Here is an 18,614-nt window from a genome sequence, read left to right as displayed (position 1 = left end):
ATAAAATATATTGTAAAGGAGGTTTATTTAAATATAACCTTTTCGCAGATGATACGAGTCTCTTTATTATTGTCGACTCCCCTCAGACTGTAGCTTTAAAGTTATAGGCAGACATTAATAACATATCTGTCTGGACTGACAGATGGCTTGTTAAGTTCAATCCTACAAAATGGGAATCAATGGTTGTATCTCGGAAAAGAAATCAACCCATTCAGCCACCAGTGTATATGGTCGACATAGCTTTACCTTATGTTAAATAAAACAATCATCAAGGCATTTTTCACTCTGATAATTGCAGGTGGCATGCTCATATTAACTACATCAACAATAAAGCCTAGTCCAGAGTTAATAAAATGAACCATCTTCGTTAACGACTCCATATGCGGTCTCTGGAGGTAATATTTATCTCCTTTATCAGATCAAGCTTGGAGTATGCAGATGATATCTGTGACAATATGAAAAGTCGAACTGCAAAAAATACAAAATGAATGTGCACGTATAGTAACTGGTTGAACATCTGCGCTTGCTTCAAATCGAAACTAGTTGGGTTACTTTAAATACTTAACCCAAGAAACACAAACTCTTCCTTTTATTTAAAATGAAAAAAAAAAATGGTTATATTCAATGCTATTTGTCGGTTTAGGCTCCCCAGACAGTAGGACAAGATCACTTAGGAATTCATCCAGCATATCCTGTTTCCGAATCCAAACATCTTTGTATATGAATTATTTTATTCTTTCAACAATATCTGCAAGACATTGTCTCCCAATTGAGGCAAAGACTGTAAACAGTATTACTTGTTTTAAATCATACCTCTATTAGGACAAGCCAAAACACATAAACTGTATTATTATGGCAAACGTCGGCTACAGGTCCTGCGCACTCACATCCTTAACAATTGTAGTTCACTGATTCGGCATCTTTATGTTAAAAATAGTATTCCTTCACCATTTCTAAGGTTGAAAGACAGAAATCTACATATCTCTTTCTCTTCACAACAAATGTTCACAACTGTTCAAATTCTGACTAAGGTAACCATCCGTTAGGTATTAAATAGTAATGACAGCCTGACTGAAAAGCAAACTAGTACTATCTTTGATGCACTTCATCGTTTTATGTACATGTCAAATAATTTTGAAAGCCAGTGAGCGACTACACCCACCAACACTCACATATACTTTACCTTGCCTCCATTTCGCTTTCTTCTTATTTCACACTATAATTTCATTCCACTTATTAACGTTTAATCAATTCATAAATAAACATTTTGTTCTAAAATATATGTGATTGCATTTGAAATATCACAGCCAATCACCTGTGTTTCAAACATAATTTAATATGAGCTTGTACGATAATAACTTCATTTGTAATAACTGCCTAAAATGCCAGTTATCTATCACAACAGGGAAAGGAACTCTATACGTTCTGATCTTGATTTTTGATTATGAATTTATATATTGATTTTTTCCTCAATAAAATATGTTAACATTAAAATATAATACAACATATATCAAAGTACATAGTGCAATACAAAAAACATTTGCAGAGCATCAACAATTATTAATTCAACAATTTATATCAATAAAAAGGTAAACGAAAACATCTACATTATGACATTATGTTCCGATATATTTCTTAAAGAGACTCCGTTACAAACAAACATAGACTTTTTCGTTCCATTTTATTGTTGTTGTTTTTTGCAACAATTGCAAAACACTTAAACACAGATCGTCTCACGAATATTGTTATTTTCATTTCTTCTTATATCGTTAAGATATGGACAAATCACATAGTTAAATTCGTCTTCAACATCAATAGGGAATAACAGCAAAGAAAATATGTTTCTATATTAAATATTTATATGCATGTTTCATCATTATTTAGAACATTATCGAAGTCATAACTAACGCCCCATTAATATAATGTCTAAGCAATATATACAAAAATGTAACTAGTTATGACAAGCTTTATTATTATCACACACAGCTGGATAATATGCATTTTAATACTATTGTCAGAGGTAAGCACGTTGAAGCAATAGTGTAAAACAATTATGACCGCATTTCTGTATATATATATAGTTATCTGCCGAATGATACATGAGTCCACACCAGCATTGCAGGTATTGTTTTCACTGGGATTCGTTCTAACACTATCCCAAAACTTCTTCTGCGGAATTAAAGCAACAGTGAATGAATGCTTTAAATAACTGACAAATAATTTGGGAGTTTTATGTCATTACCCTTGCATTTACAAAACAAAACATTAATGGTCAACAAGTGTTCCTGGATTTTGGATAAAGTTACCAGTATCATTAAATAACAACAATACAAACAACACCAAAATGGTTTAAATAGTTTACAACTTGTATTTCGTGATCATTAAAGGTCCATATTTCTTCGGCTATAATCCGCATCTTTAACGATACACTTTACGTTTAGTCATATAAGTATTACCTTTTAATCCCCAAGTATTTCAATAATTTAATAAATTATCCCAATGGCTTTTAATTTCTTAAGAAGACCTGCCATATATAGCCATATATAAGACAATATCATCCATGTATCACCCTATAAATATCATTTTGAAAAATACAACTCCTGGTCTTCTATGAAAAGAGAATATAATAAAGGGGACATACCCTTGACATACACCAAAAGTATAACGAAATAAATTATATATAGTTTACAATCTGAAAAGAAAATCAATTGGAAGCACAACATGTAAGTATGTTAATAATTGTCCGGTTTTACTGAGAAAGGTAATTGACGGTAGGAATATGTGCATCACTGTCAACACTTCTGAACAAGCACCGGCTTCGGCGATATTCTATTTTAATGATTACTTTTGGAAAAACGCTTGTTCTTTTGTGTGGTCGCAACTGAGAATAATCAATAATGGACAGTGACCTTAAAATTCGGCCTATTCATCCTTTTTAAATAGTGAACATCTACTGCAAAAGATCAGTGATCCTCAATTTTATTTCACATTAAGGTGACTGTGATCTTGACTTTCTGGCCTTAAAATCAATAACGGTCATCTACTTATCATGACCAATTTGTGTACCAAATATGAAGTTCCTGGGCCCAAGCGTTCTTTGGTTATAGAGTGGAACCCGTTTTATCACCTTAAGGTCACCGCGACAGTGTCTTTTAACCTTATGATCTGTGTCATGACTAGTCATGACAAACTGGCATACCAAGTATAAAGTTCCTGGGTAAAAGTGTTCTTTAGTTATTGACTGGAAAACATTGTTCAGTCTAAGATTACTGCCAACATATCGATTTCACCCTAAAAGTCCCCTCGACATTGACCTTTGACCTAGATCTCAAAATCAATAGAAGTTATATACTAGCCATGACCAAGACTGATTTTATTGGACCAAAATGATCTTCAGTTATTGAGCGAAAATTGTTTTTTCCACCTCACGGTCACCGCGACCTTGACCTTTGACCGTCTGATAACAAATCAATAGAGTCATCTACTGGCCATGACCAACCTGCATACCAAGTATGAAGTGCCTTGGTCCAAGCGTTTTATAGTTATTGATCGGAAACGATTTGTGACGAACGGACTTACTGACTGACGGACAGCGGCAAGACTATTATGTCTCCCCATGGATGGGGGAGACATAATCAGACATTGTTCAGTCTTTATCCAAAATAGATATTGCAATACTTGACTTTATCTCATTTCATTTCATTTTCGACTAACTAGGATTGACAGGCTGTAAATCAAAGATTTTATCCGGTACTGGTGGACGCAAGATTCCCAACACTTCTGTGTGGTACAGCAGGTGGTGGAAAATGTACATCTCATCTGGACGAACATAGTGGTAAGTGACCGAGTAACGACTGCAGCACATCTGACCCTGAAATATTACATAAGTAAAGAGTAAATGTTTCGTAAGCAAAACATAGGTAAAGTGAGCTGTTAGAGGAACATGTACATCTGTTCCTGATAGCCATAGTAGACAATGGCAGTGTAACAATCGAGCATATTTGAGTGCTAGCTCCGATGACCACAATCTATTTCGAAAACGACGTACAAAATTTAGCTGGTTTGATTACAGAGCAGTTATATATGTGCAAAAACATCTTTCGTGGTGCTGTTATCGATTTAAAGACGAAATAGACCTTGAGTGAGAAAGTTCCCAGACGATTTGACCGGTTTCCCCCTGATTCTGACTTAGTTATGGCTTCACAGCCAGTGCCCAGTTTGAGAGCTTCTGAATCGCTAGCCACTATTAAAGCAGATGCGGTCCGCAAAATACAAGTTTCAGATAGTGATACTGGTATGAATAATAGTAAAAAACTAAACGAAACCGCATGCTCAGATACAAACAATGTGCTAAACAAAGCCATGAGATTTCTCTATACCCCTTCTAAGTCCCATTCCTTAACAACAAGTGCCTCAGACATTACTGGTGATGGACTTTCATTGTTTCTGGGCAGTCTTAACCAGCTAACAGACTTAATTAAAACAGTAAGTAAGATACTTACTAAAGGTATAGACAGTTAAGAGAATGAGCTAGAGAAAACTCTTTCTGACAATCTTTCTGACAAGCTAGCCAAGTTGGTGGATAAAAGAGGGAACAAAGTTAAGAAAAATAGTAAATCTGTTACTGAGCGTGTAAACACTTTGGAAGCTGAAATCTTTGATACGATGACAGGGAAAGTTGAGTCCCTTGTTGAGGCTATACAAGCACAAAGTTATCCAGATATACAGAAATTCAACATTGTTATAAGAGATCTGCCAGAGCGCCCAAATGAACATCTGACGTCTACGATAAAACTCTTTAAATAACAACTTACATGTCCACGATGTGCAGGCTAAGGCAGGCGTATTCAAAACTTAGATTGAACTTCAATTTCAGATTAGAAAATAAGTTTTTTGAATTACCTGTATATTTAGCTGCCTAATAGGCTGTATGGAACCACTGAGGCATATTTAAGGATATGGATAAGATCAATATTTAAAACTGGCCCTGGACAACAATAACCGTGCTGTCATTTTTGACACTGAACTCTGAAGAGCAGAAACGTCAGATTCTGAAGGCCAACACCAAACTCAAGGTACAAATGATAGTGCTGTATTCATTCATGCCGACCAGAGTAAAGGAGAAAGACTAGCAGCTTTAAACATGCAAAACATCGTCAACGCCGTAAACAGAGGGAAACGAGTTCAGATGGGAGGAAATTGTGTTTACAGTGGGTAATATAGTGTAAATGGTTGTAATCATGGTGTTGCGTGTTCTCAAAATGGGCAATATAAGATAGGAATATCTCAGTCCAAAAGAAAGAAAAAAACACCTATGCTTATGGAAGATTTGTAAAATGATGGCATTGTTTCATAAGATTTACATGATGTCTTAGGTACATGAAAAGACGATTTTAGCATTTTGCTTTCTAATGAAGGATTAAATAATATTAACACTAAGTATTTTATTGTTCTGGAAATAATGCTGGCAATAATGTGGATTTTTACCATAGATGAATAAAGAAAGCATTTTCCAAAGCAGAACGAGAATAAGCTTTTGGAATAGATGATATATCTTTTGGTGTTTCGAGAAATGATTGTGCCAAATTATTTTTAAACATATTGTAGATTGTGTGTTTTGAGAGGAGCATCATTCACAGTATTTGGTTTAAAGTAATTATTAGTCCGATTCCAAAATTAAATATATAATTATATGTAATAGTCTTCCTTTTTCATGAAGGGATATTTCACTTTCTTGTGTATAAACTTGTTAAATTTTGAATGAAAGGCTCTCAGCATGGGCTAAAAGAAACAATATTTTGATAGACGAACGCATAATGCTTTGTAAGTGAAACTATCCTGGAAACCCACACATGAAAAAGTAATGGAGATATGTAGGGCAACAGTGATATAGATTTGTAAAAATGGAATCGAGTTAATTATTACATATTTAGATAGTGTTGTAATAAGAGAAATGCCAATGTTAGCAATTGGCCATATAAATATATGTGTCAATGCATTGAAAAAGATATAACTCAATTCATAGGATCTGTCATATGCTTATAAAAATATGTCATCTAAATCATATTCGAATAAGATTTTTAAGCAATGCACGAATATCGTTATACATGTGTTGTTCCAGTGGCATGTATAGCAGGCCTTAAGACAAGAGCTATTTTCCGCAGTAGATGTATTCGATACTATATTAAATTCAATGAATGATGAAAATAAGTCATTGTTTACACACTCAAATAAGGGTATAGTAAAATTAACTGCAAAAACATGTTTTGATATTCTAAATCTTAGGTCTGATACCTTACATGTATAAACACAATATTGATGATAGAGAGTATTATTTACTTTAAGATATTTGAGAAATTATGAAATATAATCATTCTTTGTGATTCTCAAACCTTTTCGTGTGAACATTTTGACCATGATAGATGTAGTGGTCACATCTAGAACAACTTAACTATTTTAATCTTTATGTTCACATAAACATGTAGTTCCTGAATAGTTCCTATAATAATGGTTGCTTAATTTGAAAACAAGTTATTAATATAATATAAAAGTCCACTTATATTAGATAATCACCAATACTTGATACATAATAAAGGAATTGACAGGGAAAACATCACTTTTATTTTCTGATTTTATACATTGTATATATGGTATATAATACATATCAGATTTTACGTGCATATATAAAAACAAACACACTGGTGACAATGAAGAGACAGAAGCAATGACAGGACATATTTGCTTATTCAACGTCAAAGAGTGGCTTTTCTAAGTTTTGACTCATTCAGAAAACAACCAACAGCAATGTTATATAACGAGTTATAACGAGTGTTGTTGTTTTAAACTTACCATTGAATGCTTGTTCCATGCGTAATTCTTCAGCCAGAATGTTTCTGGATTTGCCGTAAGATGCTCGAACAGACTGACTGCGTGAAATGTTTCTTCTCCAGACATATCGAGGGTTGACAAGACTTGGGCACCGGAAGCCTGGACGGTACAAATAATAACTTCAGTCACACATATGATGTTTGTATAGAATAATAGTCCTTAGGGCATGTCAATTCAATCGAAAGAAAGCAAATCATCTAATTGGCAACACTTATTTATTATACAAGCTATAGTAAGGTTATAGGTAATAGTCATTTTAAGAGTCTGTCATGTGTAAGTGCTATCACAAGTATATGTAGGATACTTTAATAAAGGGTTCTGGGGGCGTATGCAATAAGCGACTTGATTGAACGTACGAGTAGAATCCAAGTGTTTTGATTAGATTGTAAAAATTACTGTCTTATGGACTGAATGAAATCTCTGAGAGGGTCTAATGATAATGATGATAACTAAATTGAATACCGCACAGAGCCTTTTTAGGTGCCCGTTTCATCATGAATACGAGATACCAAGATTTTTAACATGTGCAAGCGTTTTGAGAGTTCACTTATTTTTAAAATAAAATTAACTTTTTGAAAGGTATTTGAGCTGATATTGTAAATTGGAAGGTATGGAAGATTTTGATATAAAAACAATGTTTATTTTTAGACTTGTTCCACATACATTTTGATAATCACTACTTGTCAATAAAGCTAGCTTACATGTGATTTAGAACTATATAAACGACGTCAGTTGAAACGCAAAAGTCTCTAAAATATCCGTTCTAATACTGTATGATGTATTATATCAGTTTTCCACATAGTTGTTTTAAGTTTCATTGCGATAGATTCAAAATTACATTTAGTGGTAAATATTGTAAAAAATGTAGTATAAAGTCGGACAGTTTTACAAAATTTATCTTTTACTATTCATTATATTTAAAGCGTTGAATTTAACACACCGGACTAAACAATCGCATGGAAGCGATACAAGCAAGGACATTATATCTGTAATAGAAAATTGTCTGTTACTTAGGCATAGCTGCTATACTTAATTCATATTTCAAGCCATATGTTCCAATATAAAATAAGTGTAAAAAAGTTTGAATTATTTACCAATGATATTCATTGAATGTTAGGTCACTTAATTTACATTTTAATATTTGATAGTATTTATATATATATATATATATATATATATATATATATATATATATATATATATATATATATATATATATGAACTCAAAAGAGTGCTTATATGTAGTGCTTGTCCCTGAAGTTTCCACAGTTTAATCAAACGAAAACTTCTGCCGCTTTCATTATTATAGTTGGTCTGCGTGCCTGCGTGTGTGCGTGTGGGTGTGTGTGTGTGTGTGTTTCCGTGATTTTGATTTTATGCGTTTCTAAGTATGATACCATTTGTATACTACAAAGCCTCTCGTATATAGCCTCAATTGAAAAGAGTCACATTACTAACAGTATATATACCTCTCTACAGTATCCATATTTCCATTATCTTTTTACTAAGATCGATGCTGCTGGTGATCTTACCTGAAGACATTTTCCAATTTCTACATCTTCGTTGCCGCCATCCAGCAAGCAGAAGCCATTTTTAAAACCTATGCGTACTACATCACGAAGGGCCCGCGAACTTATGACGTATCCGCCACCACCACTCATGTAGCCATTCTTGACAAGCAGCTGTTAAGAAATTATGTATGAAGTATAGCATTCCTTTCAGGAAGTTTCTGTTTTGAACAAAAACCGAAAGGTTGTTAACATAAGGTGTTAATTGTAATAGTTATAATTATTGTTTTTACAGTAATCATTATTTTTAAAATGGGTATGGCTTAAACTAGCATGGGACAGGAAAAGAATGATAAATGATAAATGAGAAATGCACATTGAAACTGGGGCCAATAATCCCACTCCAAGACTCAAATAGGTAACAAAGAAGAAAAAACGCAATTTAATTTTCAGATGAATATGGCCGCGTTTGGAAATTATGTTTGTAATCCTAATGCCAGATAAGTCACTTGTATATGTTTTCTCAAATAACGCTACCCATTTGACCTGACTATGATTTTTCTCTTAAGGCGTGTGTCTCTCCCTTATGAATCCATCATTAGATCGTGCATTTTCGCCTTATTTCGTACAACGTTTGCAATTTTCGCACACTTTAGAATACACGCGGCTTACTCAGGACTTTAGTCAGATCATTTTTTTTTAAATAAAATTGTTCTTTTGTTGTTCTTGTTTTTTCATTTCTAAATACAATACAAATAAGTACAGTAACGATCATTTTTAGAAGATTCGATATCTAGATATTAAATCCGGGTCCGTGCAAATAGCGGCGCCATATTAAGGAAGGGAAATCTTGAAGGTATGTATGGGTTGCCTTAGGAACAGTTACAGTGAAAGGTTTAGCTGTCATGTTTGTTCCTTATACCTAAATAGAATGAGAAGGTCTTATAAATCTTACCTTCATGTGAAATCCCATATAACTAGGCTTGTTATGGTCTGTACTAGCCAACATATGGCGTAGGTTCTCCATTATGACGTATGTGTCATCGTCACATTTCAGAAACCAATCAAATTCGTGCCTGTGTTTTTCATATGCATATGTCAGGGCATATCTTACTTTAGCCGTTAAATGATCTCTTCCTTCTTTTTCAGGCGTGATTAGCATTTCAGCATTATCCGTTTTATTTATCTCACGAGCTGAAATGTAAATTAATCGTTTGATATTTTGTAAGGGTATGATCAGGGTATTACCAACCAGTTTTAAATAAACATACACTCGATGATAGCCAGATAAAACCAATTTTTGTGGGGAACTGCCGTGAGATCGAGTAGCTCTTCCGCAGTTTTATTTTTTCTCTCTTCATTATAAATAATTTAAAAGAAACCATTCTTAAAATTAAATAAAATCAAACATTATTTAAGTCGTTGCGTGGTGGCGTTGACTTTGTTGTGCATACCAAGCGAACCCACACAGGAAGAATCAAGAAAAACAATAGAAAACTGATACCTTATCTACTAACCATCAAGGACTCTTATTAGGCTCACGGATATATAAACCTTTATTTAATACATTCACATTCATTGACCAATCCTCAGATCTATCATTGACCGATGTTATAAGGATATAGTCAGATAACCTAGTTTAAAGCCCAAGTCGCCTCGTGTTGTGTAAACTCGAGTTTCACTGTCGTTCCAATGCGGTAGTTTGAGACGTATGTGACCTGTTTGTTGTGTTCGTATGTGTGTGTTTGTGTTTGTACGCTTATGTATTTGGTTCATTGGCGTTTGGGCCTTGACCATGTGTCACTAAACAGGTTACATATTTGATTTTCTGACCCCTGGACTATTCCCTATAGTTTGCATCGTATTATTTGATGTTTATGTACAAAAGGAAGTCAAACGCATAAACGAATTAAAATTAACCTTTAAACAATCCAACTGCTTTTGTACGTGACAAGAAGTTCAATCACTGTTTTGTTTTGTGTTATATGTCTTTGGCGTTGACCCTGTTCCTTTATTCGGGGTTTATGTTAAAACTTTGGACTACTGTGATTTTGTCTGTAGTTTTTCATAAATATCAATATGGCCTTATACTGCTCATATGAGTACCTTGATAAACTAGTTTAAGCAAAATATTGTCAAGGAAGTAAGTGGTTGCTGAAGCAATAGTTGATTGCTAAGCAAGTTTCTAACTGTTGCTAACCAATGTGGTGATTAATGAGAAAGCAAGCCGAAGTCAAGTTTTTAAGAAAACAAGTGGTTTCTAAGTTTAAGGTTGCTAAGGAGGTTCATTGTTGTGAAGGAACTGCAAAGAATGTAATTGTTAATTCTTTGCCAAGGTAGTTTGCGGATGTTTTCTAAAGGGGACTATGGTTGTTGAGGGAAAATGCAGATGCTAAGGAAGCAAGCTGCTGCTTAGGAGGTTGTTAGTTGCATAGAAAAAAAAGATTGCTGCAAACAAAAGTCGTGGTTGCTAAGGAGGTTGGTGATTGCGGAGAAAATATATGGTTGCTAGGGAAGTAAGGTTGTATGAAGAATGTTTGTACATGACAACAATACTTATCTACAAACTATAAATGTCTTTGCAATGCTATTTAGAGAAAAAAAACCCACTATATTTCATTTTAAATATTCCAACACTTAATGGAATGTAAATAAAAACAGCAGGCATATAAGACCTAACTCGTTGAAAAGGGGAATATTAGAAATAAATCTCGGTATTAAAATGATATTTATATTAATGTTAGAGATAACGGACCGACTGATCAGATGTCAACAATGGTTTGAACGTCAGATTGATAAGTTTAATCTATATACTGCTTTAGAAGTTTAATTGTACTTGTAAAATGCAGTGTTTTTATCAAGATTTGATACTTCAAAAATATTTCGTGCATGAAAATGAAAAAGCATCTGTTTCATTTGAATTCCTCAGCTCGTTATAACAAGTTCAACTTTAACATCGGTGTCGTTGATAACGCTCTTAACTTTAGCTTAGTTCTGACCAACTTGCCCAATACATATCGTAGTATAACTTATATGTCAACTAAGTAGACCGCAATAATAAAATACATCCACGGCAAACATTCTTTTTAAAGGAACACTTTTGTCTTATCTAGCAAATAAAAAAATATTTTAATATTTGTCAAACACTTACACAATACATAGTATTTTTTATCACACTTGCTCGCCCAGGTTGCGTTCACGGCGGCCATTTTTGTTTGCCCGGAACTAGAAGAGAGAATAAGGCAGAGAACGCGGACATTCTTCCAAGAACTCCCGGTTTCATTCACTGATTCGTCATTCAATCTCTGTGGCCAAAGATAATGGTTTCTGTCTGAAACATCGAACTTAACTTCAGAAAATGTGTTTTTGACATAAGCCTTTTAATAAAAAGTTGCAGTTCATCAGCGTTTGAAAGAACACGCTATTTTTTAGATATCCCTATGAAAATTTATAAATCAAATGTATATACCAAATTTGTTTAAACTCAAACATGGTTCCACGCACCATCAGTTTTTGTCAATTGTTGGGCTATACCGTTTAATAAATGTCACTGCCAAAGTTTTGCCCTCATTATGGTAGCGGGACTCCCAAAACCCTAAATAAATACGACTTTCATTCAAATGATAGAAAATAAGAAAATGGTATTATATGTTGATACTTAAAAGCTTAAATAATCGACCTACCTTCAATATATTCCACTCTGGTACTTGTACAAAAATATCCAGTTCCACTTAAAACAATTACTATAGTGACCACGATAAAGACAATAATCAGTTTTAAGTTTCCCTTCGTCTTCAGCTCTGATAGCATTGTTTCCTTTATGTATGATAAATTGTATTCTCGATAAGATTACAAGGTGGCGAAAGGCATTCGGAACTCCTTGACCATTTTTCATCGAAAACAACTTTGGATATATATGGACGGTTTACAATGTCATAAACTTACATTTGACTACGCTGCAAATAGATCGCGTAGTAATTTTCATTTAGCAACTTGATGAATTTACAATGGGAATCTTTATTATTTACATGAGAAAACACTTCATAGGCAATCATTTTAAACATAATACCAAATGCATTTTAAAACACTACAATTAATTAATACTTCATTTAAAATTTTGCTTACTCCTTTTATTCATGTACCGGCATACATCCGAGGCTGTTTCGAAAGAAAATGGCCGAGGTTTTCCGAATGTAGCAAAACGGGAAATATCACCTTATGACTGATAAGGAATGGATTCATATTTTGCTGTTTATAGATCCAATAATTTGCAACTAGGTGTTTTAAACAAGAACGATGATTATACTGTTTAGTATGCGTGCTTCTTGCCTTTTTCATTTTTGTAATAATTGATGTTTATTTTGTTCTTCTGAAGGAATGAGTCGGTAGCTAGTAGACCAACACTCTCATACATTAGCTACTTCTTGGTTTATGTAAAGGAAAAAACAATACGCTTACAAAACTAGCTGCACTTTTCAGTCAAGGATAACCCGATATCATGGGAAACTACTGGTCGTTATCTCTAGAATGCGCTTATGAGTGGCCTCGAAGATTGATAACAAATAGTTATTTATTCAAACGCCATGCACGTTTGCATAGGCCTTTTATGTGATATTTCATACTACATGTTAACATTGCATGTAGGTAACTAAAACCGTTAATATAAATAATTATATGGAACACAATACAATTTTTTTTACAATTCTTGTTTTACATAAAACACAGACACACCTATAGTATAATCTCTTGTAGACTACATTACTGACATCGAAGACCTCTCGCTCTACCTCGACTACATGTTCTATGCTAATGCTGAAACATGCATGTTAATAAACAAGTTATTTGTTAAAATACCATGTCTAATTGCAGCCATATTAAATCTCACATAACAACTGTTTGAATCTCATTTCTTGCAATCCAATTATACTTAAAATAAAATAAGAAGCCTATACCTTCAATTTGATGTTTCCCTCCAAATGAAATTTTATTAAATTATTTTGAGAAGTTTCCACGCCAGAAACCAAAATCAGAATGTTCATGAGAATCATTATTTGCCCAAGGTCTACCAAAAGCTTAAAAAAGTCATTCGTTAGTTAAAAACTCAAGAAAACATATACTCATTGGTTACGTAAAAAAGAACGATAATTTATGAGAAAAACATTAAAACTTGTTTAAGAACCAACACTTCTATCTTTAGCACATGACTGGTCAGGTGACCGGCATCATGAAATAACAGTTAACAGTAAACAATTATCATGACCACATAAATACCGTAAATTCCCTTATGACCACATATGTAGGAATGTTCATGAAAAGTTATGAAATATCATATTTCCTCTAAAAGTAACCCTAAATGAATAATATTGAAGATTAATATAAACATGATTTTAGGTTGTTTTTAATTCACATATTATACTATATTACATTAGCACCATGTTAAAAAAATCTGGACATAAAATAAAGATAACGATAAGCGTTTGTATATCATCGCTAATACTGCTTTAGAAGAATGTTCATTGTGATCATTGTGCAAAACAGTATCAAGGGGCAAAACTGCAAATCTTCATTTCAATGTTACTATATTTCTAGCTGGTTATTGATGATGAAATTGGCTCAATATTATTATTCAAAAATTATACAATTGATCGCATGTGTTATGCTTATTTAAAATGTGTTTTTTTTATACAAATGAACATGTAAAATCAAGTTTATTTAAATCATGGGGTGCATTAGATATTTTCAAGGAGATTTTCACCGACAGTAAGGATTTCGGTCCTATATCGTTTTCGATATCTATCTTAAATTTTAAAATATTTCGGTCTGATATTGGACCGATCTATATTTTTCCAATCAAATATTCAACATTGTCGTATTTCCAATGTTCAATAATGTGCCCAAAAAATGCAAGTTACACAATACTAATATTTCCTATAGGTTATGGAACGCCAAATGCAAAATGTTTTTTTTTGTATTATTAGCCTAGAAATTGAAAGTATAAAGTGCGTTTCAATTTAAGGGAATTCATATATATATATTAGATGAAAATTCGGTGTGTTCCCACTTTCCCAACCTCTATTTTTTCCTATAAAAGGTGAGGTTTGTGGTGGGGAGATGTATTATGTGTTGTAAAAATAGAGATGATAGGTGATAATTTGCGAAAATTGCTATATTTTGCGGAAAAAAAATGCATTTCTAGTTTTGAGAAAGTTTTTTCTTATTTTCACACTTTAATGTTACATATTCACAATTCACTTTAGTTTTACTTAATGGGAAGCAGCATCAACACATGTCATTTCGTACATTTTTCCACTTTGCAGCTGGTGCTTACGTCTTTGCTCCAGCTCTCGTTTGACTCCTTAGCCGCTGCTTTATGCCATTGGCGTGCTGGAAAATCTTAAGACAGGCGCCCGACGAGTATCCCATGTTTAAAAGCATGGATGGCTATTATATATAAACAATAATTAGTCAATGATCACATTAGATGGGTATCAATTATTTACAAAAGCCGACACGTTTAGGTGTCAACGCAATTTACCGTGGTCGATAGAGTACCAAATACGTCCATATGTCACGACCGGCTTTTAGTGAGGTAGTAAATTTTTATTCAGTGTTTATATGCACTCTAATAACTTATGTTATGTTTTAATTTATGTGTTACATATGCATTGTTATAGTTTCCATGTAGCGTAAAAGAGTTAACATTAAAGATTTAATGTGGATTTAATGTCACATAATTGAAGTCGACTATTGTATTGATTAAGTGTTCTGTATTTTTGCTGTAGTTTTGTTCTCAAAACTTTGAGGTTTAAAGAACAATGAAAGAGTTACGGTTAAAAATATAACCAGGGGGAGATTGTGTACTAAACGAGCTGTTTTCTGTTTTCCCAATATTTTGGCCATTTGCTATATGTTTATCCAATCTACATCTCAGTGATTCCCTGCTTGGCTTTGATTTACACCATATTTGAACATGTATTAGCATTTTGGATTGCCAAAAATCATGAACATGACGTAGTCATATTATTTTGCAATAATCATACTTCTATTTAAAATGTATTAATTTTCTTTTACATATAACATATTAGATTGACTTTAGCATTAGTTTGTAAAATAAGTATTTTTATTGCACAAGTTGTAAATCCATTGTTCTTTTAGCATGGGAGTGACAGAGCTTATTGGTATAATAAGTATAAAAACGATTTGCTGGTAAAATCCCCGCCAACTGCCCCCACACCCCAGGGACCCTAGGGAAGGTCCAATTCCCGCTGTTTTTGGCGCGGAGGCAAAACCACCGCATTCACCCGGCACTGCGGGGCCACCTGGAAAGTAAAAACACGCCCCATTTCCCCGGCTATCCCCAGTATAGCCCCGGACCTTGGGGGACCGTGGTTACAATTGACTGGTACATAATGAGAAACTCTCAAGAGGCCCTATGCAATGCTTTTCAATGCTGTTGTGTATGTCGGGGAAAAGTTAGGCCCCATTTTTTCGAAATTGATGAAGCATAAGTGTCTTATTTCATATAGCCAATTTTATCGCACAAACATGAATTTTAATACGGAACAAAAAACATGTTTTATCGTTTTTATCTTGAACAAAAATGTACTTAAAAGCTGTAAAACTCTGCTGTAAAAGGGCTATTTTTATGAATTTATACTACGGAAAAGAAATATTGCATTAAAAGAATCTTATGATTGTCAAGAAATCTATTTAATACGATTAGGCGATAATACTAACACTCTATTGAAGTAAGCGTTTATTCTATGGGGGTCATTATTTTTAATGTCATATAAGATGACCAAATACCGGAAGTTCGTATAACTACCGCCCCGAAATTTAAGGGCGTTTTTGTTGATACCAAACTAGTTTCAATTTTGGTTTGATGGGTTAACGATTCAGCGGCTTGGAAACCTGTTTCGAAAATTTTGCAAGCAACAAATGCATGGTTGTGTGTATAGTTTTAACAACAAAGTGGAGCTTCTGCGCGTAGCTTTTACCACTAAATTTCTTCAAAACAATGATACCACAGCTGGTCGTTTGCCTGTTTTAAATAAATGGTGTTTCAACACACGTGTTGGATCACTTCCCGGCATGTTTTTTTTTTCAAAGTGAAAAGTAAAATAGTTTTCGGATTTAACGAACCGACGAGACCGCCTCCGGAGGGAGCTTCGAATGATACAAAACAGTTACGGTTTTCGTAAAACAAACTCTAAAACTGTGTTTCAATTTATTAAAAAAACTGTTACAGAAAATACACAGTTCGTAAAATAGAGTTTAAACCAAAACGAGTTTAATACAACCCCCCCCCCAACAAAATAAAAGACATGCCCTTAGATTAAATGATTTAATTAGGATTGAGTCAAGCACAAAAATGGTCTTGAACTTCAGCTGAGCACATTTATCTGATCTCATATATTTTTTAATCGTCTTTTTCAGGACAGGTCTTCTAATTAAATGTTTAATTAGCGGTGTGTAGTTTGTTTGTTTATTTTTAATGTACGCATACGACGATGATTTAATTAGTACAACAACAAAAGCTGCGGGAAACTAAAACCGAAAAATCGCGTTATTTTTATCGTATTCAGCGCTCTTGTATTTTAAAACCCAATTATTTTAGCATCTATAACGTCTGATATAAAACTTAAGTATCAATGACCTATTTAAATTGCGAATCACATCTTTTTCTATGTATTGCATTTTTCTTTTTTTTTTAAAGATAACCTCATTCTTGTTTCGTTCTATTTAAACGGTTATCTTATATTGCTATAATTTTCAAGGGGCTTAAGACGAGACCACGATTTGTCTTACTGGACTCTGTATTGTATGGTTTGTTTCAAAACTGAGTAAACTCTATGTTGCTACAGGGTCCACAATACAACCATCCCTGTTTGTTTTGCAGTGCGTGGTGCAGTGTCCGGTTCGTGCCCACACGGTTGGTCACAGCACAACTTGGAGAAAGCTGTTATTTTCTGCACACCCATGAAAAATACGCTTTAGCCGATTTTAAAGTAAGTTGGTTCGTCTACGTTGCAATTTATTTTGCGCTTACTTTGCATTTCTTTGTTTGCTTTTAACATAGATACACGTAGCTCAGTTTAAATGTTTAAAACTGTAAATATGTCCTTAAAACAAAATTGGGGGGGGGGCGGCAGTAGGTAAAGCTTCATTTCAAACATAGCGGCGATAATAAAGAACACACGATTGTATTTAGTTATTTCTTCACCAATGATGATTCCCTTCTGGCTGTTCTGTCTCCAGGCCTATCTGAGTTTACACAAAGTACATACATTTTTGTAATATTTTTAACTCGAATATTTGACCATATATCTTATATAACAAATGTGGAATGTAGAAATCAACATGATCAACATTCAATGTAAGTAAAAATAAAAAATAAAGTTAATGAAACACGTCCGTGATTTGTAACGTATACAATGTCCGGTTAGCATTCTCGCTTTTCATCTTGGCGACCCGGGCTCAGACTCGATTCCCTGCTTGTTGGAATCTTAGGTTGGTTTGTAGTCACCAAGCCGGACAAGTGGGTTTCCCCACACGAGACCACACTCTCGCGTAACATCGCGCCAACAAGAATGATTAGTAAAATGTTGTAATAATTTGTTTCACGATCTTTAAAATAAAGTTTAAATTATTTGGCACTTATGTTAAATCATACCTTTAAACACGTATGTTCACAACTTACATTATTTATCTAACTGAACGTACGAGGTAAAGCGTTCTATTCTATTCAAGTTAATGATTATTTTGGATACATGTAATACAAAACTTCTGAATTACAACTAGTTGAGACCAGATACATGAAACCATATCGAATGGAGCTGTGGGACTAGATATCATTCATCGCAGGTCTCGCGGCATGTTGGAGACAAAATTACTCCTTCGGCGAATGTGCCATCAACCGGTGGGTGCAACACTCCTCTTTTGCTTCAAAATTTTGTTTAAATCATACATGGGGATGTGACGAAGTCAAACCATAATGCAACCATTCTAGGTCACAGACGGACCTTTATAAACTCAACTACAACAACAACAGTATTTTCAGATGAAACTGTGTGCCTTCAAGATAAAAAAAAAACATTGGTCTCCCCTTTTGATTATTTTTGTGCAGTTTATATTGTTTCACATCTTAATTTATCCTGTTGATAATTATTGTACCGATGATGTTCTTGAGCCCCTTGTTGTACCCTGTTGATTATTTGT

General features: G+C 33.8%; 1 protein-coding gene across 1 annotated transcript; it reads right to left on the bottom strand.

Moving 5' to 3' along the window:
• Window positions 1–1,628: 1,628 nt before the first annotated feature.
• Window positions 1,629–12,302, bottom strand: LOC128206583 (glycoprotein-N-acetylgalactosamine 3-beta-galactosyltransferase 1-like). The gene is made up of 6 exons (XM_052909162.1): window positions 12,080–12,302; window positions 11,548–11,727; window positions 9,352–9,590; window positions 8,421–8,570; window positions 6,850–6,987; window positions 1,629–3,871 (listed from the first exon to the last, which is right to left on the bottom strand). The coding sequence occupies exons 1-6, from the start codon at window positions 12,204–12,206 to the stop codon at window positions 3,710–3,712; spliced, it is 996 nt and encodes a 331-aa protein (XP_052765122.1). The 5' UTR covers window positions 12,207–12,302; the 3' UTR covers window positions 1,629–3,709.
• Window positions 12,303–18,614: the final 6,312 nt, after the last annotated feature.

This window comes from Mya arenaria, chromosome 10, assembly GCF_026914265.1.
Source record: "Mya arenaria isolate MELC-2E11 chromosome 10, ASM2691426v1".
NCBI classification, from domain to species: domain Eukaryota; kingdom Metazoa; phylum Mollusca; class Bivalvia; order Myida; family Myidae; genus Mya; species Mya arenaria.
This window is presented reverse-complemented; position numbering and strand designations above follow the sequence as displayed.